At 39.5% G+C, this 27,880-nt stretch overlaps 1 protein-coding gene across 3 annotated transcripts; it reads left to right on the top strand.

Annotated features, from left to right (window-relative positions):
• The first annotated feature begins 291 nt into the window (after positions 1 to 291).
• Positions 292 to 27,177, top strand: LOC131468716 (ephrin type-B receptor 2-like). 3 transcript variants are annotated; one of them, XM_058643244.1, is made up of 16 exons: positions 292 to 516; positions 9,605 to 9,669; positions 11,084 to 11,768; positions 14,408 to 14,563; positions 15,291 to 15,626; positions 17,299 to 17,423; positions 18,951 to 19,113; positions 19,637 to 19,745; positions 19,944 to 20,008; positions 21,132 to 21,254; positions 21,809 to 22,056; positions 22,262 to 22,477; positions 22,787 to 22,936; positions 24,525 to 24,718; positions 24,838 to 24,993; positions 25,494 to 27,177. In XM_058643244.1, the coding sequence occupies exons 1-16, from the start codon at positions 399 to 401 to the stop codon at positions 25,600 to 25,602; spliced, it is 3,018 nt and encodes a 1,005-aa protein (XP_058499227.1). In that variant the 5' UTR covers positions 292 to 398; the 3' UTR covers positions 25,603 to 27,177. The 3 variants fall into 3 exon arrangements, with proteins under 3 accessions (XP_058499227.1, XP_058499226.1, XP_058499228.1); XM_058643243.1 differs by having other exon boundaries at positions 19,941 to 20,008; XM_058643245.1 differs by lacking the exon at positions 292 to 516 and adding an exon at positions 3,237 to 3,331 and having other exon boundaries at positions 19,941 to 20,008.
• The last annotated feature ends 703 nt before the right edge of the window (positions 27,178 to 27,880 follow it).

The following is a 27,880-nucleotide window of genomic DNA, read 5'->3' as shown; positions in this document are numbered from 1 at the left end:
CTAAACCAAGACCTGACAGAGACACTGCAAAGCAAATAGGAATGGAAATATACTGATGAAATAAAACTGAATAACGTGTTCAATTTAATTGAAATGTAAATGACTTCAAAATATTTTAAAAGCACAGGTTTTTTTTCCCCTTCTTTCTCCAGACTAAACCTTCAGTACATATGGGATCACTGAGTGCAGGGAGCAGGGGTTTGGTGTGCGCCACTCCCCCCCCTCGTGTCTCCTCCCCCCACTTCACTTTGGTTTCGCCCAGACTGGCCTGAGCAGCAGCAGCTCCTCAGTCTTTAGCTCTCGCTGCTGCTGCTGCTGCTGCTGCTGAGGATAATAATGACGATGAGGATGATGATGATGATGGAGAGGATGCTCTGTATCTCTGAATGAATGAATGAATGAATGGCCCACAGCTGGAAAGCTGCGCCATGAACGCATTGGCTTTAAACAGTGGAATAATGATGGATATGTTTTATTATTTTCTCTGGTTCCTGCCGTCAGTGTGGGCTGTCGAAGGTAAGCCGGCGTTTAACTCCTGTTGCAGTGTGTGTGTGTGTGTGTGTGTGGAGCTCCCTCAGTAATTAGTAAAATAAAAAAAAGAGACTGTTTTCTCGTTGGAGCAGAGCTGCAGTGTGAAAAACTGAGGCGACAAAACATGTCAACAGACTCTGACTCGAATTGTTCTCTTATAATTAAGGCTGCACCATATTAGGAGAACATATACGTCGGTAAATATTGCAATGCTTATATGAATTGCAATGAAATGAAGAAGAAATGTTCAAAAAGTTTAAGGTGTACATGACTTTCTGCTTTGGGTTCACTGCTAACAGTAAATTAGTTGTCATGCCAGACTATTTCTTTTTACTAATAATAATAATAACAGCAATACTGCTTTCTGCTACTCTAATTAAAAATTAAAAAAAACACCTTTGATTACCTGGATTGTTGACATAAATAACAAACTAATCTAAAAACAAATAGATAAGGAGGCAAGATAAATGTAAACATAAAATGACTCTAATTACAACTGTGTAATCAATTCTCTTCTCATTTCTCTGCTGATCAAGTAATCATTGTATGAGTGTGTTGCAGATGGACAGGGGAATTAAAATAAAGTGTGCGATAATTATAACATAAAAACATTAACAACAATTAAACTTCATGGAAAGAACGGATGGGCATGAGTATTTGGTTACTTGATTAGTATTGTGACTATTATATATAAGTATTCAGCACATGTGTTTTTCAATTAATGCATTTATAAAAAATGTTTTTACTCCAGTGATGAGATTTCTTGAATGCATCTTGAAGCTGCTCCCCTAAATTCAATGATCCTGCAGAAATTGATGACATTTACCAGGATCATTAGCTCAACAGGCAGTGAACCCTGCATTACTTTCACTAGCTTTCATGACTTTTATTTTGAAGCTGGATGTCAAACAGCCAAACAATAAGAAAAACCCGAGATGAGATATATACACAAATATGATATACTCAAGTACAAAAGCATTAGCTCAATGTTGTATGGATAATTCATTCTATTGTTGCCATATAGGAAATATCTTTAATTACAAATGCTGTTAAGCTGCAGGTCAGCAAGTACAGCTCATGCTGAACAGCCAGGTATTGATTCACAGTGATGTAGTACTCGAGTCAAGTCTCGGACTCTGATTTCTGCTTTCTCAGACTCGTCTCGGACTTGTTCCTTCAAAGACTCGGTCTTGACTCGGACTCGGACCACAGTGGGAGGAGAAGGACTCGTAATTTCAGACCAAGTCCTCGAGACCACCGCATTTTTTTATGTTCATGTTCATGTGTCCTAACTATGATTAAAAAAGTCAGGGTGGGCTTAACATGTTGATGACAGAGCAGCACTGTTGAAGCAGTTTATAAAAATAGGCAGAAGATGATGCATGTGGTAGGGATTTTTTTAATGATAGTAAAAGCATAGTCCATATTAAGACGTTAAGACTGCTCCTCTAAACAATTCCCAATCTAGCTTAGTCTGTAGGCCTAACTGTTGATTATTAACGTGGGTGATACTAAATCATGAATATGAAAACTGACATGTTTTTATGGTCTTGGTCTCGACTCGGTCTCGACTCCTAAAGGACTCGGTCTCGACTCGGACTTGCTTCCTCAAAGCCTCGGTCTTGACTCGGACTCGACTGTATTTGAAAACCAACGGACTCGGTCTCGACTCAGTCTCGACCCTTCAAAGACTCAGTCTTGACTCGGACTCGGCATAGGGGGTCTCGTCCCCATCACTATTGATTCAACCCACACAATTCACACATTCTTTCCAACTGACGTGTTTGCCTGAATTCATCGACTGCCAATAAAATGATGGATCACTTGTTTTAACTCATCTGGTTTAAAATCTACACTCAGTGGAAACAAACGTGCAAATCATCTAATGCCGCACAACGATGACTTCCGGTCCATTGAGCTCTCCAGAACTTCTCCAAAACTAAGTAGCCAATCAGCAGGCAGCTTCCTAAGGCACGCCCACAAACAAAACAAAAAACACGGCGCAAAGATCAAGTCAGGGAGCGCAAAGAACAATAAAATACAATATTTTTAAAAGTGTTGTTTGCTTCGTGAAAAGTGTTGTTTGAAAATACTGACACAAATCTAGTTCCATACGCAACACCTATTGGGCCCATTGTTGGTGAATAGTGCTATCAATATCTGAACAACATGTTTTCATTGATTCTCCTTTTCCACAAGACCACATTCTGTCTCCTTGAATTGGCCCCTGGGGACAGATAAGGTTTTTTTTTGAAACTGAAAACAAACGTAATGGGATCATTGTGATGTGATACAGTATGTGTAGTTGCTGAATCATCTGTATGGCTATATATGATAACTGATTCCTATATACAGACAATGTTCTCTGCACCCAACTGCCGAGGTCATTTAGTTTCTTCTGTATGTATATTTTTTGGAGAAATTTGAAGTTTTCATTAATTTGCTTAGCTTGGTTCATTACAAAATAATTACACGGCAACATCAAGAGACAAAGAAGGGGAAATTATACAGACTTTATACAGATTTTAATAATCATTTTAATATAATAATTATTAAACAAATGGAATAAATATATAAATAATTAAGTAAACGGCAAAAATAGATTGTAAATGACATACATTTTGTCTTACTTTTATAGTGGTAGGACATCTGTGCAAAAGTGATGGTTTTATTTTGAAAGGCTAAAATACCGGAAGTAGAAAAAAACGAGATAAACGTAGCTAGTGCCAATTAAGGCTGCAAACTGAGTCTCAACCACTTTTCGTGGTTTATTTTAGCACCTGGCTGACAAGGACACGAGGTCTGTATATGTTTCATTTGGTATTATGTGTGTTTTGAGTTAATCTTTCTTCTTTAATCTCAGTTAGTACTTCAAAGAGTTTCATGTGAATGTTATGCTAGTAGCATCACGTCATAATTACTTTTGTTTTACACATTTTGTTGCTATATTCCTATATTAAGGTGTTTTTCTTCAAATATAAACAACATGTTTGGGTAGAAATATTGTACATTCAGCACTTCAGCAGAGGTTGACCGAAATAGCATTAAAAGGGCTAAAGAGGAGTTAAAGGGAGATAACTCCTATGTTCATGTCAGTGAAAACTTGTATTTAGTTTATTTCATTTTTTTGTCTTTTCAGGATAACTTAACTTATCTTTGGAGTGAATTAAGTTTTCAATAAAACATTCTAAACCATCATTAAAGGAAGGAGCCAGGCCATTATTCAGCCAGGAATGCTACAAGATAAATAAATAAACATGTAGAGAGAGTGAGAGGAAGTTGGCCCCCATGTTGGCCCCTTAATGAGGTTTTTGTCAAAAACAATTTTACCCATTCTCATATTTCTGGGGGTTTAGCTAATTGCTAGTCACTAAGTACTACTCTGGCAGCTGTTATTAGTCCAGCCATAACCACTGAAAATGTGTCTATGGATATGTTGTGTAATTGTAATCCATCTCCTTCCTTTTCTTCCCTAAATTATCAACAGAAGTTTGTTAATTAAATCACTCATTAAATATATTCATTTTCCTCAGTGGCCTAACCAGTCCCTCCTGAGAGATTAATTTTGGTTAAGAAGTGCGATAGAGAATGAATGTTTTTATCTGTTCAAGAGCTGGTCCTCTTCAAACAGGACATGAGAGGGTTCTGTGGAGATCTTTTTGACCGGCCTCAGTTTGAGTTTTGAGCAGCTGTTGAAAAGTAGGTCTCCAAAGGTTGACCCATCACCTCAGAAAAGATGTTGACAGGGTGTCTGCATAGAATCCAAGGAGGTAGGGTTTAGTATTTAAACCATATGAAGTTTTCGTCTCTGTGAGGACTACTGGTCCAGAAAAGGCCAGCAGAGTATCGTAACTCTGCGGCGTCGCTCAGCTGAAGTTGTGTTGTACATAATTGCTTTGTCTTTGTAGCAGGCTGTGTTGTTAATGCCATTCACACTTCATTGGTCTCATGGAGAACTTTGCACAGGAACAGTGTTGCTCTTCGGTGAGAGCAGCAGGAAAGCGTGTGATTAGATGCAGCACATGGTGTCGCAGAATAATTTGTTTATCTTCAAACAATTAATTACACTGGCTTCTCAAACGATCCAGACTGGGAACCCACATTTATCTTGAGGCATTGAATCGCAACCTGAAATGTTCAAGTAGTGCAGTGACACATAATGTCTTGATGTTGGCTATAATGGGATTTTTTTTCTTCTCCATATTCTTGAAGGTCTACTATGTGAATCGGATGCTAGTATATACATTTTTTTTAATGGAAAAGTGGATACATTGACAGCTTTTTTGCCACAACCCACAAATTTATCAAGTGCAAAATGAAGCCACGTCCAGTGGGATCTGACACACTTCAACACTTGTAATTTCATTTTACAAGCTCTGATTCTCTCCAAAATATGTGTGACAGTAGCCAGGGGGGTTACTCTTCATGTTTGAAGAAAGAAATGTTGCACTGAAGAAATACAGTACCACAAAATAAGGAGAATTTGTTTTATTTGCACACACAAAAAAATAGTGACAGTGAATTTGACCTCTGCATTTAACCCGTCCTCTTTACACCCCAGTAGTGAACACACTTTACAGCACTTATCTGCACCCAAGGAGCAATGGGGGTTGTGCACCTTGCTCAGCGTCACCCTAGTCCTTGACCTGAACTGGCAGCCACCCAGTTGCAAGCCCAATTTAGAACGGTGTGAGTGCTGATCATCACACCTACAGTCAATTTAGAGTATCCAGTCAATCTCTGCATGTTCTCTGGTTTCCAACACATGCAAACTTCACACAGAAAGGCCCTCAGTTGAACCTGGATGTGAACCAGGGACCTTCTTTTATGCTCAGTAACATAACATCTCCATTTAAAAAAGGACAAATTAAATTTTGATTTTGACCCTTAAAGTTTTATACTAACCCATTTGACCCCACAGTTGTCCTTATTCCTTAGAGACGATACTTTCTGTTCTTGGATAGAAGCCAGTCTGGCCTTAGTGCCCTTTGCTGGCATTTCTCAGTAGAACTCAGTTATCTAAGCCAATCAATATTCAGTGTCAGGAGCGGCACAGTGCTCTCTGCCCCTGGGAGCACTGACAGAAAACATCGAGCTTCAAAATGACTCATGACCCAGTTCCTGGTCGGCCTATGGTTCACCATGACAAGAGAGCCAGAGCAGTGTCATATCAATGACCAGACTGTTGCCATGATAGAGCAGCTAATCCATGAACTGTCTACAGTGATATACTGTATAAATCAAGAAGGTTTTAATTGTAGTGTGTTCATAACCTGTCCAGTTACCAGAGTTTAGACGGTTAACACCTATCTTAAACATGGAATTATTTCAGGTAGTGTTTACCTCTTTATTTAAGTAAATGTTTTAATTTACAGATCAATTTGTACGTCAAAACATACAATTATACGTATGGCCTTATACGTAACTAAAAGACCCAAATGCACAATTGTAGATTTATTTTAATGTATCTAGAACAGTGGTGCAAGTTACAGTTTGTACCACCTACTGTTGATTATCTGAAAATATCCAGCTGCACACTTTTTATATATATATTTTTCTATACATATAGATACACAGTGTTTGTGTGTGTGTGTGTACAAAAAAAAATAAACCAAAGGAAGGAAGGACATTTTGGGTAAATGAGGATATTTTGTCTGGTCCTCACAACTTTAGTTTTTAGGGTTAGAAGTGCGTTAATCTTAGGGTTAGATCTGTGGTGAGGATTAGGCATTTAGCTGTGTTGGCTAAGGTTAAGGTAAGGGGCTTGGGAATGCATTATGTCTGCGTGTGGCCTCACTAAAAATCCTTTACAAGAATGTGTGTGTGATACCCACACAGACTCAGAGCACAGATGCTGCATTTGTGTCTGGTGATTTCAATGAAAACCTTTAATATCTTGTTTTTGGCAATCGTAACCGACGTGAAACAATCATAAAAATGTGGGACACAGCGTTACGAAAGGATAGTTGGTAACCTTTCGCTCAACACCACTTTCTCTGTGTGTGTTTCTTCTAGTGTTTAGACTACATACAGGTTGTAGTATAATTGCAAACACAAAGAAGTGCCTTCAAAAAGTTTCAGAAGTGGTCTCACTGCTCCTAAAACCCAGTCGTTCTGCAGTTTGAAGGAATAAATGCTGTGTCCCCACCTGTCCCTGTGCTCCCACAGTCAGGTCTGGTATTATTACTTGGCAGAGCCCGTTCTCAGATGAAAGACGCAGTATAAAACGCAAACCTCACTTATATTGTAAGTAAGGTTATATTGTTTATTTTCAGGCAAGAAGAGAGGCAGAATTATAATATTAACAAACGAAAGGAAAATCACCAAAAAGTATACACTGGAGCTTTAATCAAATTACAACTTGCAGCAGACCACGAGAAATCACCTGGATCCTTTTGGCTGCATAACACAATAATCCAGCCATGTACAGTATCAGTGTGTGCAGACTGTGTGCAAATATGATATTCAAATGTGCACTTGTGTTGGCTCCAGTTGTAATAACAGTGTCTGATATCTAATTAAGTAAAGACAGTCCGAATAACTCAGGCCGAGTGCTGAAGGCAGCGTGGCAGGAAGAGCTGTGACAGAAAACAAAGTGAATTTATTCCTGTGGGTTTAATCCAGCGTGGCACACAGAGCGTGGCACAGCCTGCAAGGATTATGTGTGGTGGACTTATTTGGCCCACCCTCTCCTCCTCCTTGCCCTACTTTTCATTGAAGCACGCAGAAACAGGCAGAAGAAGAGGAAGAGCTACTTTCCTCTTTCCATCTTGTGGATATATATACACATATATGTATATATATCCTAACACTGGGATATTAATTCGGTGAATCACAGATTATGTATTAGTCGGTTGGGTTCAGACTGTAGAGTTTGAGGAGCTGCCCATGACAACTGTTTAGTCACGAAAGCAGGGCAACGTATACAAATGCCACCCCTCCACCCCCTCCACCAGCAGCCCTCACTGTCCCCATTTCCCTGCTCCAGTGTCACATCCCGTAATCAGCTCCCGTCTGCCTGCATTTTAAATGCTCACCTCTTCTTCATTATTAACAAATGTACAATATCATGTCCAGTGTTCTATGCTAAGCTCCTCTCTCTATCTCTCTATCTCTGTATCTCTGATCATGATGGATGTCAGGTTGACATCTCACATCTGTACACAGGACAGACGGGCGGTACTAGCTGATTATCTTGAATAACTGTTACATATATTATAGGAACAAAGGCATGTGGGACGTTTTTTTTTGTCTAGGGCTGGACGATGATTGATGGCAATATTTATATATATATAACATTATAATTTTCTCTAATTATAAATAACACCTATTATTATCCTTTTTGAATGTTTGACATCAGATGTGGGGCCACACAGTGGTGTAGTGGTTAGCTACACCAGTGGTTCTCCCTGTGTGTGTGTGTGTGGGGGGGGCTTCCTCCCAAAGTCCAAAAACATGCAATAAAGTGATGGGGTTAATTGTCCCTGCGATGGACTGGCGAGCTGTCCAGGGTGTGACCCCCACCTATCGCCCCATGTCAGCTGAGATTGGCAATGGATGGACCTCAGATGTGGGAAATCTCTCTCATTTTTCATACCATCTATACCCTGCTGGCACAGCCGTCAGGAGCAGTGTGGGGTTAAGTGTCTTGCCCAAGGACATATCGGCATCTAGACAAGCGGAGCTGGGAATCAAACCCTCATTCGTCATTGTCCCTCCTCACTACAGCTTGTTTTGGTGCCAATACCAAACCTTCTATGTACTAACATTTAGTTCTATGAATTATTGAAGGGTGTTGCCTTTGAGTAAGGACTTAAAACAAGGAGTAAAACACTTTAATTTGTCAAAAAATGTATGAAATGGAAACAGAAAACAAAACTGTGCAGTAAAAGTGCAGTAAAAACACAACCAAACACAGTTAAATGTCACTGTAACCACCAGCCAGTGAACATGTAAAACACAAGGGCAGCTTTAGAACAGAGGCGTATTCAGATCTCGAGGTTGGTCCGTCGCTCCTGCTTCCTTCTTGGCTGAGTCTGTGGGAATTGGTTGCGGGTCAATGCCCTTGGCCTCTTTATTCCCGTTTAGTGGCGGCTCTGACACCTGCCTCGCTGCTCCATCCCAGCTCCTCATTAATCGCAGCTGATACTAACAGGAAGCGAGCAGCCGGAAAAATGGGCCGTTTGGATTCAGATCCTCCTAATGATTCAAATGGCTGCTTCATTTAAAGTGAATCTCAAATTTTGTGGTTATATACCGTAAATATATAACCAGTTTTGATGACCACTCAGTAGTGTAGCTATAGTGTTTGCTGTTAAACTGTACACCCAGTCACAGGATGTGGGACTACTTCTTCACACCTTTAAACACAGCTGCCAAAAGAATTTAGTGTCAGGGATCAAACCACCAGCCTTCTGGTCAGAAGATGAACCACTCTAGCTCCTGAGCCACAAACGTCCCATTGTATTATACCTAATTATCCAAAACAAAGCTTCAGTGAGAACAGAGAAAAGTGCCTGTTGCAGAAATGAGAGATGAATCAGTAAAGTCAGCAAAAGGACATTTAACTCTCTGCTGGAGTTTACATTTTCTCCCTGTGTGTGCGTCAGTTTCCTCCACGTTTTCAAAAACCATGCAAAAGTTAATTGGACACTCTAAAATTGCCTGTAAGTGTGTGTGTGAGTGAAGGTTTGTTCGTCTCTGTCTTTGCCCTGTGACCCGTTCAGGTTGTACCCCACCTTTCGTGCTATGTCATTTGGGACTGGCCCCCTGACCCTCATGTGGAGGATAAAGTGGTACACAATGGGTATGGATGGATGGGTTTATGTAGCTTTATGTCTCCATAAAAACAATGACATTATAAGACAAAGTCCTCCTGAAATGGAGTGGAAGAAACAGATAGAACATGTCAACTATCCACAGACAAAAGGGAAACTATATCTGCTACTATTATGTTGGTCTTATAGTGTTTGTTGGTAAACTCAACAGACGGGTTTAAAAAAAAGTGCAAGTACCTCTTTACTAGCTGAACGTTCCCTTTTAACTATGGCCTTCTGATTTTTGTCTTGTGCAGAAACACTAATGGATTCAACAACAGCAACAGCAGAACTGGGCTGGACAATCTACCCGTCACAGGGGGTGAGTGCACCAAAGACAAAGGACAGTGTTGTAAAACATGCCGGCAACAGCTGTGGTGACTGCACTAGAAATGCTCGATACGTTTTGATTGACAGCTGGAAAACAACACATACTGTACATTGATCTGTTTGGAGTGGAAAGACAAGAGGACGGTGTTTTTTTCAGTGTCTCAGTGCCAGTGTTCTGAATTACAAATCAATTCAGTGTTATTTTTAAAGCACAAAAGAACACATCATGCATTCCCTCAATGCACTACTTTACAGCATGTAGTTGGGTTGAGACATTAAATTATTATAAAGAAGGAGACGCAGACCAACAGTTCAAACACATCTGTGGAGAAACAAAAATCCCTTTTTACAGTTGAGCAGTTGCGCCACAAGTAATATAACGTTATTCTGGAAGCTGTTAACTGAGATCTTATCTAACCTGAACCAAATGTCCACTGTCAACTTTGCAGTCAGCTCAAGACTCACTGCCCCATCTGGGTGTTTTACACTTAAAATGCATGTAAATGCAGATTCCCATCTTCACCCATTATATGAAAATAACATGTGAAAAAAAGATTTAACTAAGGAGTAATAGTCTTCTGATCAGGATTTCTCCTCTAACACGATAACAATTTTATTTAAAAATCTTAAAGACGAGGAAATGAAGAAGAGAAGAAGAACAGAAAGAAAAGTAGACTCCTGCTGGGAGGCTGCAGTACCACTGAGAGAAAGAGTGCAAAAGAGAGCAGTAGCAGTATTCTATATTTTGTTAAACTGCTACCAAAATGTTACTGAAGTTTATATGATTTGAAACCTAAATGTAAAAACTTTGGGACTTTTTAGTTATTCACATTTGGCCTTGTGACAAAGGCAGAACAGATATTTCTGTCACTTTACACACACTTTAAGGTTTTCTGTAACCTTACCCTGCTGTGTAGTCACAAAGTTATGAAACAGGGTGGGAGGACAGCCCATTCTCATCCTGAGATCGTCATAAACCACCACACCGTCACATCACTCACAGTCACACCAGGCTTTTCAATTGACTTCAATGTAAACCCTGGATATTTGTCCTAACCCTAACCCAGGGTTTCTCAATCCTGGCTGCCCTGCATGTTTTAGAAGTTCCCTTGCTCCAACACACCTGATTCAAATAAATGGCTCGTTATAGGGCCTCTTCAGTGCTTGCTGATGAGATGACCATTTGAAACAGGTGTCTTGGAGCAAGGGAACTTCTAAAGGACCAGGATTTAGAAAACCTGCCCTAACCCTTACCTTCTCCCATGGGAATGCGCTAACATTGTATAGTGCTCACGAGATGAGAAGAGGTTGGGTAGGAAGTCAACAAATCTGTTTGAATGAGTTTCAGATGTGCCTTTATTTTGTACATGTCATGCTTTACTACATTTTGTTCTTGTCTCTTTCAGTGGGAGGAGGTTAGTGGCTATGATGAAAACATGAACACAATCCGAACATACCAGGTGTGCAATGTCTTTGATAGCAGCCAGAACAACTGGGTACGCACCAAGTACACCCAGCGCCGTGGTGCTCAGCGCATCCATGTCCAGATGAAGTTCTCAGTGCGCGACTGCGGTTCGATACCCAACGTCCCTGGCTCCTGCAAAGAAACCTTCAACCTGTACTACTACGAGTCTGACTCGGACACAGCTACCAAATCATCCCCACTTTGGATGGAGAACCCCTGGGTGAAGGTGGACACTATAGCAGCTGATGAAAGCTTCTCTCAGGTTGATCTTGGAGGTCGCATCATGAAGATCAACACTGAGATCCGGAGTTTTGGACCAGTTTCGCGCAATGGCTTCTACCTTGCTTTCCAGGACTATGGTGCCTGCATGTCACTCATCGCTGTTCGGGTCTTTTATAGGAAATGTTCCCAAGTAATCCAGAATGGTGCCATCTTTCCTGAGACTCTGTCTGGAGCAGAGAGCACCTCACTGGTAGCAGCCAGAGGAGTTTGTGTTCCAAATGGTGAGGAGGTGGATGTACCCATTAAGCTGTACTGTAATGGAGACGGGGAGTGGATGGTGCCCATTGGACGGTGCGTGTGCAAAGCCGGATTTGAGGCAGTGGATAATGGTACAGTCTGCAAAGGTAGGAACCTGACAGTGCTACCCTGTTGTTATCGCTTGTCAAACTAAACCTTTGGGTCAGGTGTGGAAAATTGTAATATTTTTTTACGGTAACAGTGTGCTTCATCAAAATATTTTAAATATAACAAATTATTGTGACGCAATATACAAATACAAATTGGGTGCATAATATAACATTTGTAATAATTTTTGTAACACCTCATAATATTTTAAGTAGTCAAGCCAGCCAATCTTAAAATATATACTGTATGTTTTGAGAAATAACTGCTAAAGGGTTTTTAAAATGAAGCAAAAGAAAGTGGAGAAGGAAAGGAAAAAAGTAGAGGGTGCGATTCTGTCACGCCAACTAAATAACTTATGTCAGTGGCTTGATTTGTAGCAGCAGGAAACTTGGTTGATTCATCTCATGTTTAATTCAGTGCTAACAGCTTTATCTTTAGATTTTCTGGCAAAACTGGTAAAGCAAGGCAGATAGCATCAGCTGTCGCTTTCAGTTTGAGAATTGTGTGGTATCATGTGTTTCAAGCGAATGGGGGAGCAGGAGATCTAGTTTGCTTAGCTATAGGTCCCCATATATTTTTGCCTGGGGCCCCCAGTTTTGCTTCAGATGTTAAGATACAGGCATAAAAGCTCTGGGTAGATTCTCATTCAGATTACAAAATTAAGATTTCTTTAAAAATTTCACTCCTCATCCACAAGGCTTTATTAGGACACACTGGAAATACAGTTAGCATGACCCATACTTCACACAGGTTAATGCTGTGTGCTCTTTACATCAGAAGATGGACCTGGGCGTGACGTCACCCCCTAGTTTAACGTGTTCCAGTTGAGAAGTTGGAACACCTAGCTATTGTTAGCAATACCAGTTGAAACCAGCGCTTCACGTGGCGCTTCTATTTTGTGCACACAAATAGCATAGCAGCATGTCTACGATGAATAATTAAACAATACTATATGTATAACTGATTTACTGTGACACAAATGTGACAAAAATGCTATAAACAGCAACAGTAGCAGTACTATGTGGCAGCCATTTTGGAATCTCATGTCAGGGTGGTGACAGTGTTAACAACTGCTCAGTCAGGAAAGTAGCTATTGGCTGTCCTAGAAGTCGCTAAATGACATCATCACGTAATTTACATAATCGGCCATGTAATTGTAATGGACGCTGTAGGAGAGAATAGTGAGTAAAAAAACACCATAAATGTGTTTAGAACAACAAACATTTCTTCTGTTGATTCTTGTTTTTGTTTAATGTCACAATTTCAACCCTCCCATTTTATTAGCTTGGGACCGGCAAGGGACCCAAAAGAGACACCTAGACGGAGTTACTTCGTTTTTTTTATTTACATACTGTATGTAACACGATAGATGCGTTCACATCAGAGTCTCCAAAAATCTCCAATTCAGAAAATATTGCTAGATTTGTCGCTAGTCACTTTAAAAAGAAAAGTGGGGTCTGAATACTTGCTAAATATGACAACAAGGTTGCCAACACTGGTTGATGAGGTTACTTAGAGTTGGAAAGTTAGAAATCCTTACACAGCAACACCCCCAACCTTGGAAATTCCGAGTCTCGACTACAAATGGAACGCACAATAATTCCTAAGTTTCACCACCAATTTAAGAACTGAAGAAGCCTCTTGCATGACAAGTGGAACAAGAAATCCCGATGTCCGGTTTCTACTGATTCAGTTCCTTTTGTGTTTTGTTATAAAGATATGATTTAAGGCTATAGTAGAAATAAGATTGTCCAACTTACTCAGGAAGTAGAGCAGGTTGTAACTGAGCCTCAGAATTACCCTTCATAGACAATGTGCTAAAAATAGAAGTGCTGTATGAAGGTGTTTGTGAAAAGGTGAATAAAACCTGAAAGTTAAAATGTGCTTTTAGTGGTTGCTAAGAATAGAAAAGCCTGTTACAAAGGCAGTACACTTACCATTTAAATATTACAGCGGAACAGTCCTGTTATAGCGTTTTCATTTGTACCTGCCACTTTAGTTCAATTCACTGATGCAACTAACCAGGCACAAAACTACAGCTGATGGTCCCATTTAAGTTAAACTTGGTTATTTTGTGTCAATAGTAGGCGGGCCACATAAAATCGATTAGGGGCCAATTATGCAAGTTTGCTTTAAAAGCAATATACTACATTTCAGTTTACAGCTATTTACAATGTAACGTAACGCGATACACTGCAATAAAGTGATACTTTGTGTCTGTGTTTCAATATTGTGGTAGAGAAAATTCAAACTCTGGTAGATGTTTATCATCACATTAAGTCATAATAGCAAAGGGTCAGTGTCACAGTCATCCATAAACAATTCTTCCTGCACATTTTACAGAACTTGTGTAATCAGTCTCCTCAGTTCCAAATTATTTTTTTTAGACCCAGTGGATAGCAGAACTGACAACATGTCACTCCAATGCCCTGACCTTTCTATGATGCAGACACTGTGGGGCAATATGACTAGACATATATGCTGCATCCAAATGTAGAGATAACAGACATGACCCTTTTTTTTCCTTTTATTACTTTAAGATGTTGAAAGCTACTTTAAGATGAAGCTAATTTATTTTCTTTCTCTTTCCCCTTTTTTCATTGCGTTGCCTGCACCGACTGTGTCTCCCTCTGTACAGCGTGCGTGTCAGGCTTCTTTAAGGTGGCGCAGGGAGAACACAAATGTCTACAGTGTCCCTTCAACAGTCGCACCACAAACGAGGGAGCGACTACCTGCGTCTGCCGCAGCAGCTACTACCGCACTGACTCTGACCCTCCACAGATGCCCTGTACCAGTATGTTTACACCTGCCATCAACTGTCACATCACATTGTGAAACCAGAAGCTACATCATTTTTTATATATCAACCCAGTCTCCAGTGTCTTATGTTGCACTTGTAGATTTCTGCAAATCTTTCTAACCCGAAATGATGTCAACAGTGATCCATATTAGGTTGATAGTGTATTAACTGCTTCTTGTGATTTGGGATTAAAGGAGAGTTTATTGGCTGAAATTGAATATATTCCCCTTTCAGTGTTGGGCATATTATTATCATTATTTTTTTTTTTTTTTTAAAGTAATGAGCTTTAGTTACTAGTTACTTCTCCCAAAATGTAACCAAGTTAGTAACTGAGTTACAGCATTATACAAGTAAATAGTTACCAGGGAAAGTAACTATTGCATAAATTATTGCATTAATTTGCAACCTAATATTAAATGAAATGGACACTTAATAGAATAAATTAAACATATGTTCAATTATTTATAATAAAACCAAATATTAAATATGTTGAAATGAAAGGAATGTCACTTATTATAATCAATTATTAGCAGAAAACATTATACACTAACTATACACTATTTTAATGTTGCTGTGCAATAATGTGAGACATGACACCTATCAAATTTAATATATTTGTGTAGATATTATCATTATTATGTTAATAATAGTGGAAACTATTAAACACAAGCGATGTTTTAGAACCTTTGAATTCTAATTCTGCGTCTTTCTTCTCTTCCAGCTGTTCCCTCAGCTCCACAAAACGTCATCTCCATCGTGAACGAGACCTCTCTGAGGCTGGAGTGGAGTTCACCACAGGAGACCGGCGGCCGAGAAGACGTCGTATATAACGTCATTTGTAAAAGCTGTGGCAGTGGACGAGGAGGCTGCACCCGCTGTGGAGACAACGTGCAGTTTGTCCCGCGCCAGCTGGGACTCACCGACACGCGTGTGCGCATCAGTGACCTCCTGGCTCATACCCTGTACACCTTTGAAATACAGGCTGTCAACGGAGTGTCCGACCAAAGTCCTTATTCAGCACAGTACACATCTGTGAACATCACCACCAACCAGGCTGGTAAGAACTCAGTGTAACTGATGGGAAAACTTTAATTACCAGGCTGAACGGACTGATTTTATCCATTGATGTGCAGTCATTAATTACGATTTATCTCACCTAGGGTTGGGTACTGTTCATAATTGAACCGATACGTTACCGGTATTGGTATCTGGAATTCAGTTTCAATTCTTATTTCTGTACTTTTGAAATGTATTTCAGTTGTAAAACAAAGTCTACACTTCATAGTTTCAGTTTTTTATTAAGATTTAAGTAAATAAATAAACATAAATAAATGTGAGTTAGAAATAAATATAGAACATTTAGGACCAGTTCAACAGGTCAACAACAACAACAAGTTAGTTCACCTGATCAGTCAGCTGATAATTACCTGAACGCGTTGATGAGGTGGATTCATCGCTCATTTCGTCGTCTACGTTTCTAGCTTCACAAGTTTCAGGGGTGTTGCTACTAGCAGTGCTACTGATGCAGCACTCGTCACTTTCCATGAGTCAAAAACGGTACATTCTTCAGCTTTTAAATAAATCCCGTGTTTGACCAGGTGCTTCATCAGGTTTGAGGTGTTTCCCCTGGCCCGCCTTGCATTTTGCATCGCAAATAATTACATTGAGCGCTGTCTGCGTCTAATTTTGTGAAATGCAGCCACACTTTCGACCGCTTTCGGCTCGCCATTATTGCTGTCGTGCTCTCCTAGTCTTGCGACGTGTAGCTCTCACGTTCACGCGCTCTCTCAGACATTTCAAGTACCGAAATTTGGCACTGATTAATTTAAATATTTAATAATTAATTTAAACCGACGCGAATCAGTACCAAGTACAAAAAGTACTGGTTTTCGGTACCCAACCCTAATCTCACCTCAGTTTGTTTTACTAGATCGGATAAATACCTGGTATGTGGCCATGCAACATGAGCGAGGAAACTCTTATCAGATTCCATGGGGCTTTTTGCATATAGAGCTCCGGACGTCATTTGACTCAGTTTGTTTATTCTGCCGTTTTGGCAGGAAAATGCAAAAATGCCAGTGGCACTGGCCAGTGCCAGTTTCACGTCATTAGAGTTCACTCCGTGCTAAAAATGTCAGTAACTCAAGAAATACATTTCCAAACCTGACAGACTGGATATATCTGACCTTTATAATCCCTTCAGGTGCTGCAGGTCAGTTCTCCAGCCTGATTGGGCATTAGTCCAGACCTGCAATATCCTTCCAACTGTCTGATAAACTTGTCTTCATTCTACTTTGGAGGAGGCTTACACAGTGCATTAAAATCATGTAAAGTAAACAAGATATTAAAGTATAATACGCAAGAGATGGATTCTGCACCTGATATGAGATGAGGTGTTGCATGATGGGATTGTGTGACGTCAGCCTCTGGAGCTCTGTATGTGTTTGAGTGACAATGTAATTGTGGCAGAGTCAAACAACAATGAAGGATGTCTGCCTCTGGATCTCATGTAAAAAGTCACTCTTATAGCTTCCATGTCTGAATTTCCCTCATGGAGATCAATAAAAGTGCATCTTATCTTATGCTCCAATTCCCGAGTGGTCCTACTTATTGACTTTCTTGACGGTTGGATGAGTAGGTCCAGATGTTTCTTTGTCAGGAACCATTTAATTTCTGCCTGTCACAATGATGTCCTCACCTCTAACAGCCCCTCTTTTTTTCTTTCTCAGTGCCGTCGGCAGTGTCCATCATCCACCAGGTTAGCAGAGCTCCTGACAGCATCACACTGTCCTGGTCCCAGCCTGATCAGCCCAATGGAGTAATCCTGGACTATGAGCTGCAGTACTATGAGAAGGTACAACAGTGCTGATCAGAGGATTCAGGGTTTCTAATAATGTCTGGACCACTTTGAGTGGATAGGGCTGAGCAAAACACACATTTGTCTCGACTAGCATATAAAAAAAGTGCAATAAAAGAAATAAAACAAAAGTCAATATATCAAAAGGATGCATTACTACAATTTCCATCATGAGTCAAAACAGGATATGTGTTTGAGAAGGAGCAGGAAAAAGCACAATGCTTCATCACTATTCATCTGCAGCTACATCAACTAAACATTTACTTAATTAGCTCAAAAACAATACCCTTTCGTACCCTCCGTTTTAATCCTGCATCAATATTTAGCTTAACTCTACTCATTTCTGTACTTTCTCCAAAAACAAGGACTTTATAGTCTGTTCTAAAGAGTCACCCAGCAGATTGACTTTAGAATGGTTTTCACACAAGGATTAGGATTAAAAAAATGTTTTAAAGGAGCTTTAAACATAATCTTTGATCTTCTGAATTTCACTAGACTGTAAAATAATGCATTGGTATGATCATAATATCCAGTAGAGATGTGCGGATGAGCTGTAATCTCATCCGCACCTGCTGCTAAATATCAATAATCCACCCGCAGCAATGTTTCGTTCAGCAATTGACAACCGCACTCACCCGCCACTCGATCATCATTCATTGTATTAGCAGTCTGCTAAACATGGAACACAGCAGCTGCGCAGATCGTCTAGGTCTACTCATTTCTGCCTGTTGAAAAATAATGTTTTTAGAATGTTCACATTTCAGATCTAGTCAATATGTTAACCTACGTATTATTTATTTATTTGTTTATTTATTTCAACCGCGACCCACCCCTGGTATCTCAAATATCCAGCCTTGTTTATTTATCCTCATTGCTCTTTTTTGAAGTATGTATATGCTTTGAAGCAAATTGCAATGGCTGAAATTTGCCATTATTCACCTTAATCAGGGATTAACATTTACTCAATGGTTTTACAAATTAATTTTTTATTTTCTTTATATAACACAGTCATAGGTTTTTGTGATAATTTAATCTCCATTGCATATGAATCACTTTACATATGCAATGGAGATTAAATTATCACAAAAACCTATGACTGTGTTATATAAAGAAAATAAAAAATTAATTTGATTAATTTGAGATTAAATTCAAGCTTCCATTCAATAATCACAATGATAGTTTGTAAAAAATTGTATGATGATGAAAGCTTGATTGAAATAGTTTAATTGCACAATTTCAAATCACAGTCATAATTTTACATAGGGTGTGACGTTGACATTATGCCTTTGTACTCAGCTAAATGTTAGGACTGCAGTATAAAGCCTTATTTAATCAAATGAATGGATTCAGGGAACTGAAACGCTTCATTGCTTTACACAGAAAGTGCTGCAGATATTTCTGTTGGTGACATTCAGTATTTCCACTGTCTTCTGCGCTGTGAACCATGTGTGGCACACCTTGAAATAAACTAAGACTCTTGTCTGATCATTTCCAGGTTTATAATCTGTCATGTTTGTGTTTCAGAACCAGGCAGAGTGGAACTCATCTCTCACCAGGAGTCAGACCAACACTGCAGTCATACGAAACCTGAAGCCTGGAACCATCTACGTATTTCAGGTCCGAGCTCGGACTGTTGCAGGATTTGGACGCTTTAGTGGCAAAATGCACTTCCAGACAATGACTGAAGGTAGGATGTGCCATCCTTTTTGCTGGCTTAGTAAATGTGCACTCACAATTGTCTTACATTAGGAGTTATGAAATGTTTTGTGCTTTTGAGGGAATGTTTTTGGAAGTTCAAACTTGCAAACTCAAGAAGATGACTAAAAATCCCTAAGAAACAAGTGCTGCAATAAATGATGATATTCATTATTCAATAATCTGGTGAAAAACATTGATTTGTGTTTTCTAAAAAAATGAAATAATGAAATTAAAAATATCTGGTTTTCACCACAAACCAGATATATTCAGTTTACTGTCACAGAAAAGCAACTTTAAACTATTGTGGTTGACTTCTAATTGTGTAATCGATTAAAAGGTGCAAACATGTAATCACTGAACTAAAATTGTTTAAGGAATATTGAAAGAAAAAGCTCTTCAGGTAATCATGGAATGGGTGGAGTCCCTATTTAATTATTATTAATTAGAATTAATGATTGTATTATTAAAAAATAATTCAACTTTGTTTTGTGGTTTTGTCTTTGGACCTGTAGAAGAATACAAGTCCAGTATCCAGGAGAAGCTGCCACTCATCATTGGTTCAGCTGCTGCAGGAGTCGTTTTCATCATTGCCATCACTGTCTTCATAATTGTGTGCCAAAGGTGAGACAATAGCATGATATGTCTTCAGGTGATGTGTTTTTTTTATCTGTATTTTCTTACCTAAAACCAAATAAATATCACTCAATCACTGTGTATTCCAGCTGCTCGTCTGCTAAGTGAGAGAGAGTAGAGATACTGTGTTTGTTTCATTTTTCTCTGAGAAAGTGAAAAGATGCTTTTCCCATTTGTCTCCAGCAGGAGAAGCTCAGACAGACCAGAGTCAGAGTACACAGATAAACTTCAGCATTACACCAGCGGCCACAGTAAGTATCACTTACTCTGCTCAGCCTTTGAGTACTGTGGTCGAAGGTTTTATATTTTTTCTTTCAGATTTTACTGACATTTTAGTGGCTCAAATCACATAGAGGACCTTAAAAGTTTTCTTCATGAAAAAATCAGAAGTGTTTAAAATTCCACAGTCCATGGGCAAGACGCTGAACATGTAATTGGTCCTGACAGCTTTGCCTGGACTGTGTCAATAAGTGACTTGTGATGGAAAACAGCACCATGAGTGTGTGTGAAAGGCTTTATATATGTATACAAACCATTTACCAGGCACAGACCAAATATATAGACAACACACTAAGGCGATAGGAAAAGGGACTGAATCTTATTTGGTAACAAACACTAACATAATGAACTGGAGAAAGTGCAAACCTCCACCAAGGTACTCAGTTTCCCACAGTGTCAATCACAGCCATTCTTAGGCATAAGCGAAACATAACATTTTAACATACTAGATACACTATAGGGACAAAAGTCTTTGGACGCTTGACCATTACACCAACAGGGACTGTAATGATGTATTCAAATACATTACTTTAACTGCTTCCACACTTCTTGGAAGACTTTCCTTAAGATTTTTAAAATTTTGTCAAGCCATGTCTTTGTAGTCCTGGCATTATGCACTGGGGCACAGTCATGTTGGAATAGAAAACAGGCCTTCCACAAAGGTGGAAGCATAGCATTGTCCAAAATGTCTTGGTATGCTGAAGCGTTAAGATTGCTAAGATAAGGGGCCGAGCCCAGAGCCTGATTAACATACCTGAATTCAATAGTCAACAGCTTTGGCCAAATACTTTTGTCCACATAGTGTATCTTCAGATGTCAAGTTATTTGGTTGTATTTTGTAGCTGAATATTGCTTATTATTTATTTTGAACATAAATAAAGAATAATATATATATATATACATACATGGTCATCATAAAAAAGTAAACAACAGTAATGAAACTCAATACTAATAGTCACCCTTAATATATTTCACTCCACTTTATCATCCCTATACCTTGCAATTATAATTTTTTATATAATTATATATATAAAAAAAAACAACTTTTGACTGATGGTGTACCATGTTACTTTTTGTGTCTTCTCTCTGTTGAAGTGACACCGGGAATGAAGATCTACATTGACCCCTTCACATACGAAGACCCCAATGAAGCAGTCAGAGAGTTTGCCAAGGAGATCGACATTGCCTGTGTCAAGATCGAACAAGTGATTGGTGCAGGTAAAGAAGGGCCGTGAACTTACAGGGAAATGATGAGAATGCAGATGTTTTGAAGCTGACATGTGATGAGATAAAAGCAAGAGGAAAGGTGATGTTAGGGTGCTTTCTATCCACTGTAACATTTTCATAAATAGATTAGTACCCAAACTAGGTATTCTATCAATGTGGTTTTCTCCAGGTTCTCCAGTTTCCTTCCACATGTCAAAAAACATGCTGTGGTTAATTAAACTCTCTAAAATCCATAGGTGTAAGTGTGAGAGTGAATGGTTTGTCTCTGTATGTTGGCCCTGTGATGGACTGGCTACCTGTCCAGGGTGTACCCCATCTTTTGCCCTATGTCAGCTGGGATTGGCACCAGCAGCCCTGCAATCCTCATGTAGAGGATAAAGTGGTAGACAATGAATGAAACCCTAATGCCCAGTCAACCCTTCCCTCTCAGATGTAGCATGAAGTTGAGCATAACAATGCAGAGTCAAAGTAACTGAACCCCCCCCCCCCCAAAAAAAAATAAAAATAAAATACACTTTCCACTGACCGCTCTGTCCTCCTATCAGGAGAGTTTGGGGAGGTGTGCAGTGGGAACCTGCGTCAGCCTGGGAAGAGAGAGATCCTCGTGGCGATTAAGACACTGAAAGCCGGCTACACCGAACGCCAGAGGCGGGACTTCCTAAGTGAGGCGTCAATCATGGGCCAGTTCGACCATCCCAACATCATCCATTTGGAGGGGGTGGTGACCAAGAGCAGCCCAGTGATTATCATAACTGAGTTCATGGAGAACGGATCACTGGACTCCTTCCTCAGGGTAACGGAGTCAAACTGATAAATGGTCAAGTTTCTTTGAGTTGAGAATGAAAATATTTTAGAAGTCTGTGTAAATTGATTGAATTTGAGACCTCTGATCTAAACCAAAATTCGACTAGGAATCATAGTTAATTAATTAATTTGTCATGTTCGTTAATTTGCATGATTCCATTCAATAACCTGAATTTGATGTTTCCTCCTCAAAGCAAAATGACGGGCAGTTCACGGTGATCCAGCTGGTGGGAATGCTGCGAGGCATAGCAGCAGGAATGAAATACTTGAACGACATGAACTATGTCCACCGAGATCTGGCCGCCAGGAACATCCTGGTCAACAGCAACCTGGTGTGCAAAGTGTCCGACTTCGGCCTGTCGCGCTTCCTCGAGGATGACACTTCAGATCCAACCTACACCAGCGCTCTGGTGAGTGAGTCGTGATCCCGAGAGCTTTTCTCAAAGATGCTGAGAAACAATCGCTAAGTTAAAAATACGGTTCTCCAAGTATGACATTAGATTTATGAATGAATTGAAGGAACACAGAGAGTCATCATATTACGTATTTCATATTAACCCAAACTGTTTTTTTGGTGCTTAAAAGCAAGTTTCTTTTGAGTTTGCACAAATGACACTGCTGTGAATTTTATCTGTGTAGTGTCAGATCATTTAGGTTGGAGGGTTCGCTTTCTATCCACTGTGCCACTGTTGACCTCCGCCTTTGTGGTTTTTGTCCAGGGAGGAAAGATTCCTATCAGGTGGACAGCTCCCGAGGCCATTCAGTACAGGAAGTTTACCTCCTCCAGTGATTGCTGGAGCTATGGCATCGTCATGTGGGAGGTGATGTCGTACGGAGAGAGGCCGTACTGGGACATGAGCAATCAAGATGTGAGTGACGCAAAATGTAATGTAAAGGCAGCGTATTTTATTCCAAATCACAGAAATTATTTGTTTTGTGGATCATTATTTAGTCAGAGTTTGCTTATGTGTGCCACACAGTGACACATTAACAATGTGCAATAACGTGCTGTAGAACTAGGCTTAATTGTAAACCAATCTACTAATAGATTAAAAAAATAAATAAAGAATAAAGAATGTCAATTTGTTTATTGACATTTGTAATTTGATTTAGTAGTATCAACAATTATTTAAATGTAATCAACATTCAAAAAAATCTAATGGAATATTTTACTCCTAATTAAATGAGTATAGTTTTAATTAAATAATGAGACAAGATTATGTAATTTTTTTTATAATTGATTTAATAGATAGATTAAAATACATCATCTATCATCATGAACTTGGTCCATGTCGTGTTTAGCCCAGTTTAGAGTATAAGTGCTGCAAGCAGAGGGAACCTGTTAGCCTAGTTCTGTCACAAACCATAAAGTTTCCCCTCCAGCAGAAGAACTTTATCTGCTCACTGTGTTTACCTGCTTCAGAAGCGTGTAGGCAACATCATTATTGTTGTAGAGAATATTGAACATACAGAATATTACAATATCGAACAATAATACTATGCAGACGTAGTTTAAATTAAAATTTATGTAAAAATGAAAAACAAACAAAATGAATATATATATATATATATATATATATACAAACGTTACAAAAATCTAATTACAATATAACTGTATGTTTTTGGTGAGATTAAAAATGCTTTTTAAAATGAATATTAAAAAATAACTTTTTATTTTTTTTAAATCTCTGATTCAGCTGCAGCCTAACACTGGCTTCTTAAAGGCAAAGACCAGCTCTATGTATCTCACCATCGTGGTCACTGATACTGCATTTGGTCATTTAGTGGAAGGCAGAATCACATTCTTACTTTAGACTCTGATTGTTTACAACTGAGTTATTTGCTAGATGTGATGTAATGGAGGCAGTTTTGTGACAAAAACATGAAATGTTCTTATTTAACTGTTAAAGCTAACAATCCTCTGTCCTTTTGCTTGTAATACAATACAAGAGCTCATGTGTCCTTGGGCAAGACACTTAACCCCACGGTATGAAAATGCGCTGCTCATTGATGCGCTGCATGAATGCGTGAGTGAATGGGTGAATGGAGAAACTGCAGTTTAAAGCAGCTTTGACTGGTCATCCAGACTAGTGATATAAATATAGCAGAAATACATAAATATGGTGCTTCTCACAATCCTCTATCAGCAAGTATATTTAAAAAGTACAAGATTCCAAATCTATTTCTGCAATACACAGAGTAGAAGTGCAGAGTGTGGATGTGACTTGAACTGTGAGGTTTGTTTTTAAGTTGTACAGTCCCTGTGTCCAGTTCACACTACACTACTTTCAGAGTTGGAGGCTCAAAGTGCAGACCAAAGAATTCCTTTAACAGCTACTCAAAGGTCACATTGACCCCTTTACACTCTACACACTTTCACTCACTATCAGTGAGAATCCGTACAGAAATACAGTTCTAGTCATATTCTCTGACTTCTGTTGTCTTGTGAACTCATAGGTCATCAATGCCATAGAACAGGACTACAGGTTACCTCCACCTATGGATTGTCCAAACGCTCTACATCAGCTGATGCTGGACTGCTGGCAGAAGGAGCGTAACAATCGTCCTAAATTCGCCCAGATAGTTAGCACCTTGGACAAGATGATCCGTAACCCCAACAGCCTCAAGGCTATGACACCGTTGTCGTCAAGGTATGGCAGCAGGGACCTGCTGGGAACCTTCCCTCACTTCCTCCAAACATGAACGCTCATGGCTAATTGCCTTCCCACATGGCTCTTCTTCTGTTTCTTTGCCCCTTTCTCTCCACCAGCGTCCACTTACCTCTGCTCGATCGCAACACTCCAGACTTCTCCTCTTTCAGCACAGTGGACGAGTGGCTGGAGGCCATTAAGATGGGGCAGTACAAGGAGAACTTCGTCAACGAAGGCTTCACCAGCTTTGATTTGGTGTCTCAAATGACCATTGAGTATGTTAGACATTATTCTCTTATCTCAAACACATACAGTATATGACTTATGCGAGATGGATGAGCTGTGTTTCCACTGAGTGGAACAGTTCAGTTTGGAACAATACTGTATGTAATTAGATTTAGTAGTAGCAACACTATTTCACATTTTTCTAAAAGTACCACCAGAGAAAGCTCACGTATCACTGGTGGTGTACTTACCACAGTTTGAGAACCATGGGCCTAAAACACTGAATTAATAATAGGCATTAATTAATAGTGATAATTAACATTTATTACATTCTGAACAACCACAGGCAAAGATTGTTTTTTGTTTATCTATGCAGAGCAGATCCTCTGTAATGATATAATGTTGCTTTGCAGTGAATGTAAAGATTTATTTATATTAGATTTTTTGGCTTGGATTTTCAAATTTAGCAAAAAATTAATCTTTTAAGTTTTTTTTGTAAATTGTTGAAGTGAAAATATTGAGGTGAAACTAACATGTGTTTTCTCTTCAGGGACATCCACAGAGTGGGCGTGACATTAGCCGGGCACCAGAAAAAAATCCTTAACAGCATTCAGGTCATGAGGGCCCAAATGAACCAGATCACTTCAGTGGAAGTGTGACCTTACACCGGCTCTGTTTACTGTCCAAAACCCAGCACCGGGGCCACTCTGCAATCTCCAGGAACCTCTGGGGGGGGGGGGGGGGATGACCTGCACACACACATTGACTTGACCTCAGACTCAACCTCACTTCTTCCACACCTTCTCCAGGCGGTTCCATGAGTCTGCAGCACAGCACAGATCTTTACTGGTTATTTCAGCGTCAGGTAACCAGATACTTAGTTTACTTTCGGCTCTTAAAACAGCTCAGCGTCGTGGGCCACCGTGTTATTTTAAACTGTTCTTTTCAACGGTAACACACCACACTCAGCTTCACTGCCACCAGCATGAAACATCCAGGACAAAATCAGTTTTTACACTTTGCTTTGGTAAAAAGACCTCACTATTAGGAAAGAAAGCTCAGCAGAATTTCACCAAAACGATGCCGTAAAAGACAAAACTACATGATCAGCTGCTATTACTAATTTACAAATGCTTTACTGAAAGCAAACTCTTTTTCTCTTTACCTCAACGTCCCATATTTTTCACTTTTAGCTGTGTTGCAGTTTGTGGTTTTTAGTACCAAAAAACTTCTAATTCCTCTCTCTCACTGTACCATCAGCTCCTCTGATTGGTTGCAAAGCCAAGTCAAGCACAGGCTTGGTGTAACGTTGTAAAAACTCATACAATTGACAATGGTTCTGGACTGGTAAATATTCACAGCACTGTCACATCCATGTCAAGTACAGGAGTGGTGAAGTCCACCGCTTGGATGCTTTCGTTGATGGCTCGACCCTCAGGGCGGGACAGCGCAGTGCCAGTGTGGTTTGTCCCGGCCTGAAGAGCAGGTGAGGAAGACGAGGAAGAAGACGATCGAGCAGCTGGAACTGCATACCAAATACACTTCAAGAAGTTTATCCTCTTTTTCCAGAACTCTGACTCTGAGAAGCGGTTATCAACGTCTAACTGTGAGCCAACAAATTTGCATTCCACTAACACTGCCATAAAAGCTGCCATGTATCGGACCAGCAGAAGAATAACAGCTTAAACAAGAGGCCAAATACTAAATGAATTGGAAGTAAAACAACTAAAATGTTGAGTGGGGAGACTGAAAGTTTGCGTGTTTTGATATTTTTCCACTTTTTATACACATACATATACTTATACAGCACCAGCTTTATGATCACAAAAGACATGGAAGTCTCTTCATTATGACAAAGCTGTCGGGCCATACTGTAGAATGCACATTTTTAAGCTTTTGAGAAAAAAAAAGTCGTAATATTTTTTCAAGGAAAAACCTCAGATCAGCTGTATCCTGCGATAAGATGACAAACATGGAGCATCTTGAAGTTATACTTTGGTCTGGGCTTAATAAAGAAGGAAATACACGTTGGCATCAGTATCAGGGCTTTTGGAAAGACAGTGTAAGAAACTAAGACTCTGGATTTTGGATCCAGAGGGAGTGGAACTCCTGCGAGCGTGGCCTCTCCCATGTTGTCAGAGAGCCGCTTCATGGCATATTGATATCTTATGATAAACTGAAGGCATATGGCATCACAATTAATTGTGGCATAGAAGGAATTAGCCATGGATGGAGGCATAATTATTTCGTCTTCTACGACTTATTCATTCTCAAAAGCTTAAACTTTTTTTTCTTGTGTATGGCCCTAATACCCCGTCATGCTCTCTAATATAATAACTAAGCCTTTAAAATTACATATGCATTACAGTTTTAGTCACGATAGACATTAAAATGCACCAGCACTGTGTCCATGGCTGAATACACACCGTTGCACAATACATGGATGCACTCATGTTAAGGAAATACATTTTGTATGAGCTTCATATTGACCTTCAAAATTCTTGTTAAGTTAATTCACACAACAATAATTAAGAATTTTGAGGGACCAAGTATCATCAGGCTTAGGTTAGGTTATGTTGTGTCAAAATTACTCCAACAAACTAAATAAATGACTCCAGAATTTAAATGTTGTCGTTTTAAAAACCCATTCAATTAGTGTTATAAATCTTGTACTACAGTTGGCCGCTGTGGTTTTAGCAGCTCAAAACTGAGGAAAATGAAAGGGGGCTGTAAACACTGGCAGTTTCATAATTTCAATAATCAAATATTGCTGTTTGTCATCTGAAAAAATGAAGTCATTGATCTTTTTGGGTATTTCTTTGGGACACACAGGTTTATGCCCCGCAGCTGCTCTAATCATGTCTCCATGTGCATAATCCCTTTATGCTTCCAAATGATTCAGCTGAGGTGAGATGTCAAGTCTGTGCACGGATTCTA

Source organism: Solea solea, chromosome 11, assembly GCF_958295425.1.
Source record: "Solea solea chromosome 11, fSolSol10.1, whole genome shotgun sequence".
In the NCBI taxonomy this organism is placed as follows: domain Eukaryota; kingdom Metazoa; phylum Chordata; class Actinopteri; order Pleuronectiformes; family Soleidae; genus Solea; species Solea solea.
Note: the sequence above shows the minus strand (reverse complement) of the source record. Positions and strands in the feature narration are given on the sequence as shown.

What these genes read in the sequence shown, in the direction of transcription:
- LOC131468716 (XM_058643243.1), top strand. Translation starts at nt 399, where the DNA reads ATGAATGGCCCACAGCTGGAAAGCTGCGCCATGAACGCATTGGCTTTA. An exon ending in CAATCTACCCGTCACAGGGG is followed by an intron (nt 9,670 to 11,083) that starts GTGAGTGCACCA and finishes TGTCTCTTTCAG; the next exon opens with TGGGAGGAGGTTAGTGGCTA. An exon ending in TCCACAGATGCCCTGTACCA is followed by an intron (nt 14,564 to 15,290) that starts GTATGTTTACAC and finishes CTTCTCTTCCAG; the next exon opens with CTGTTCCCTCAGCTCCACAA.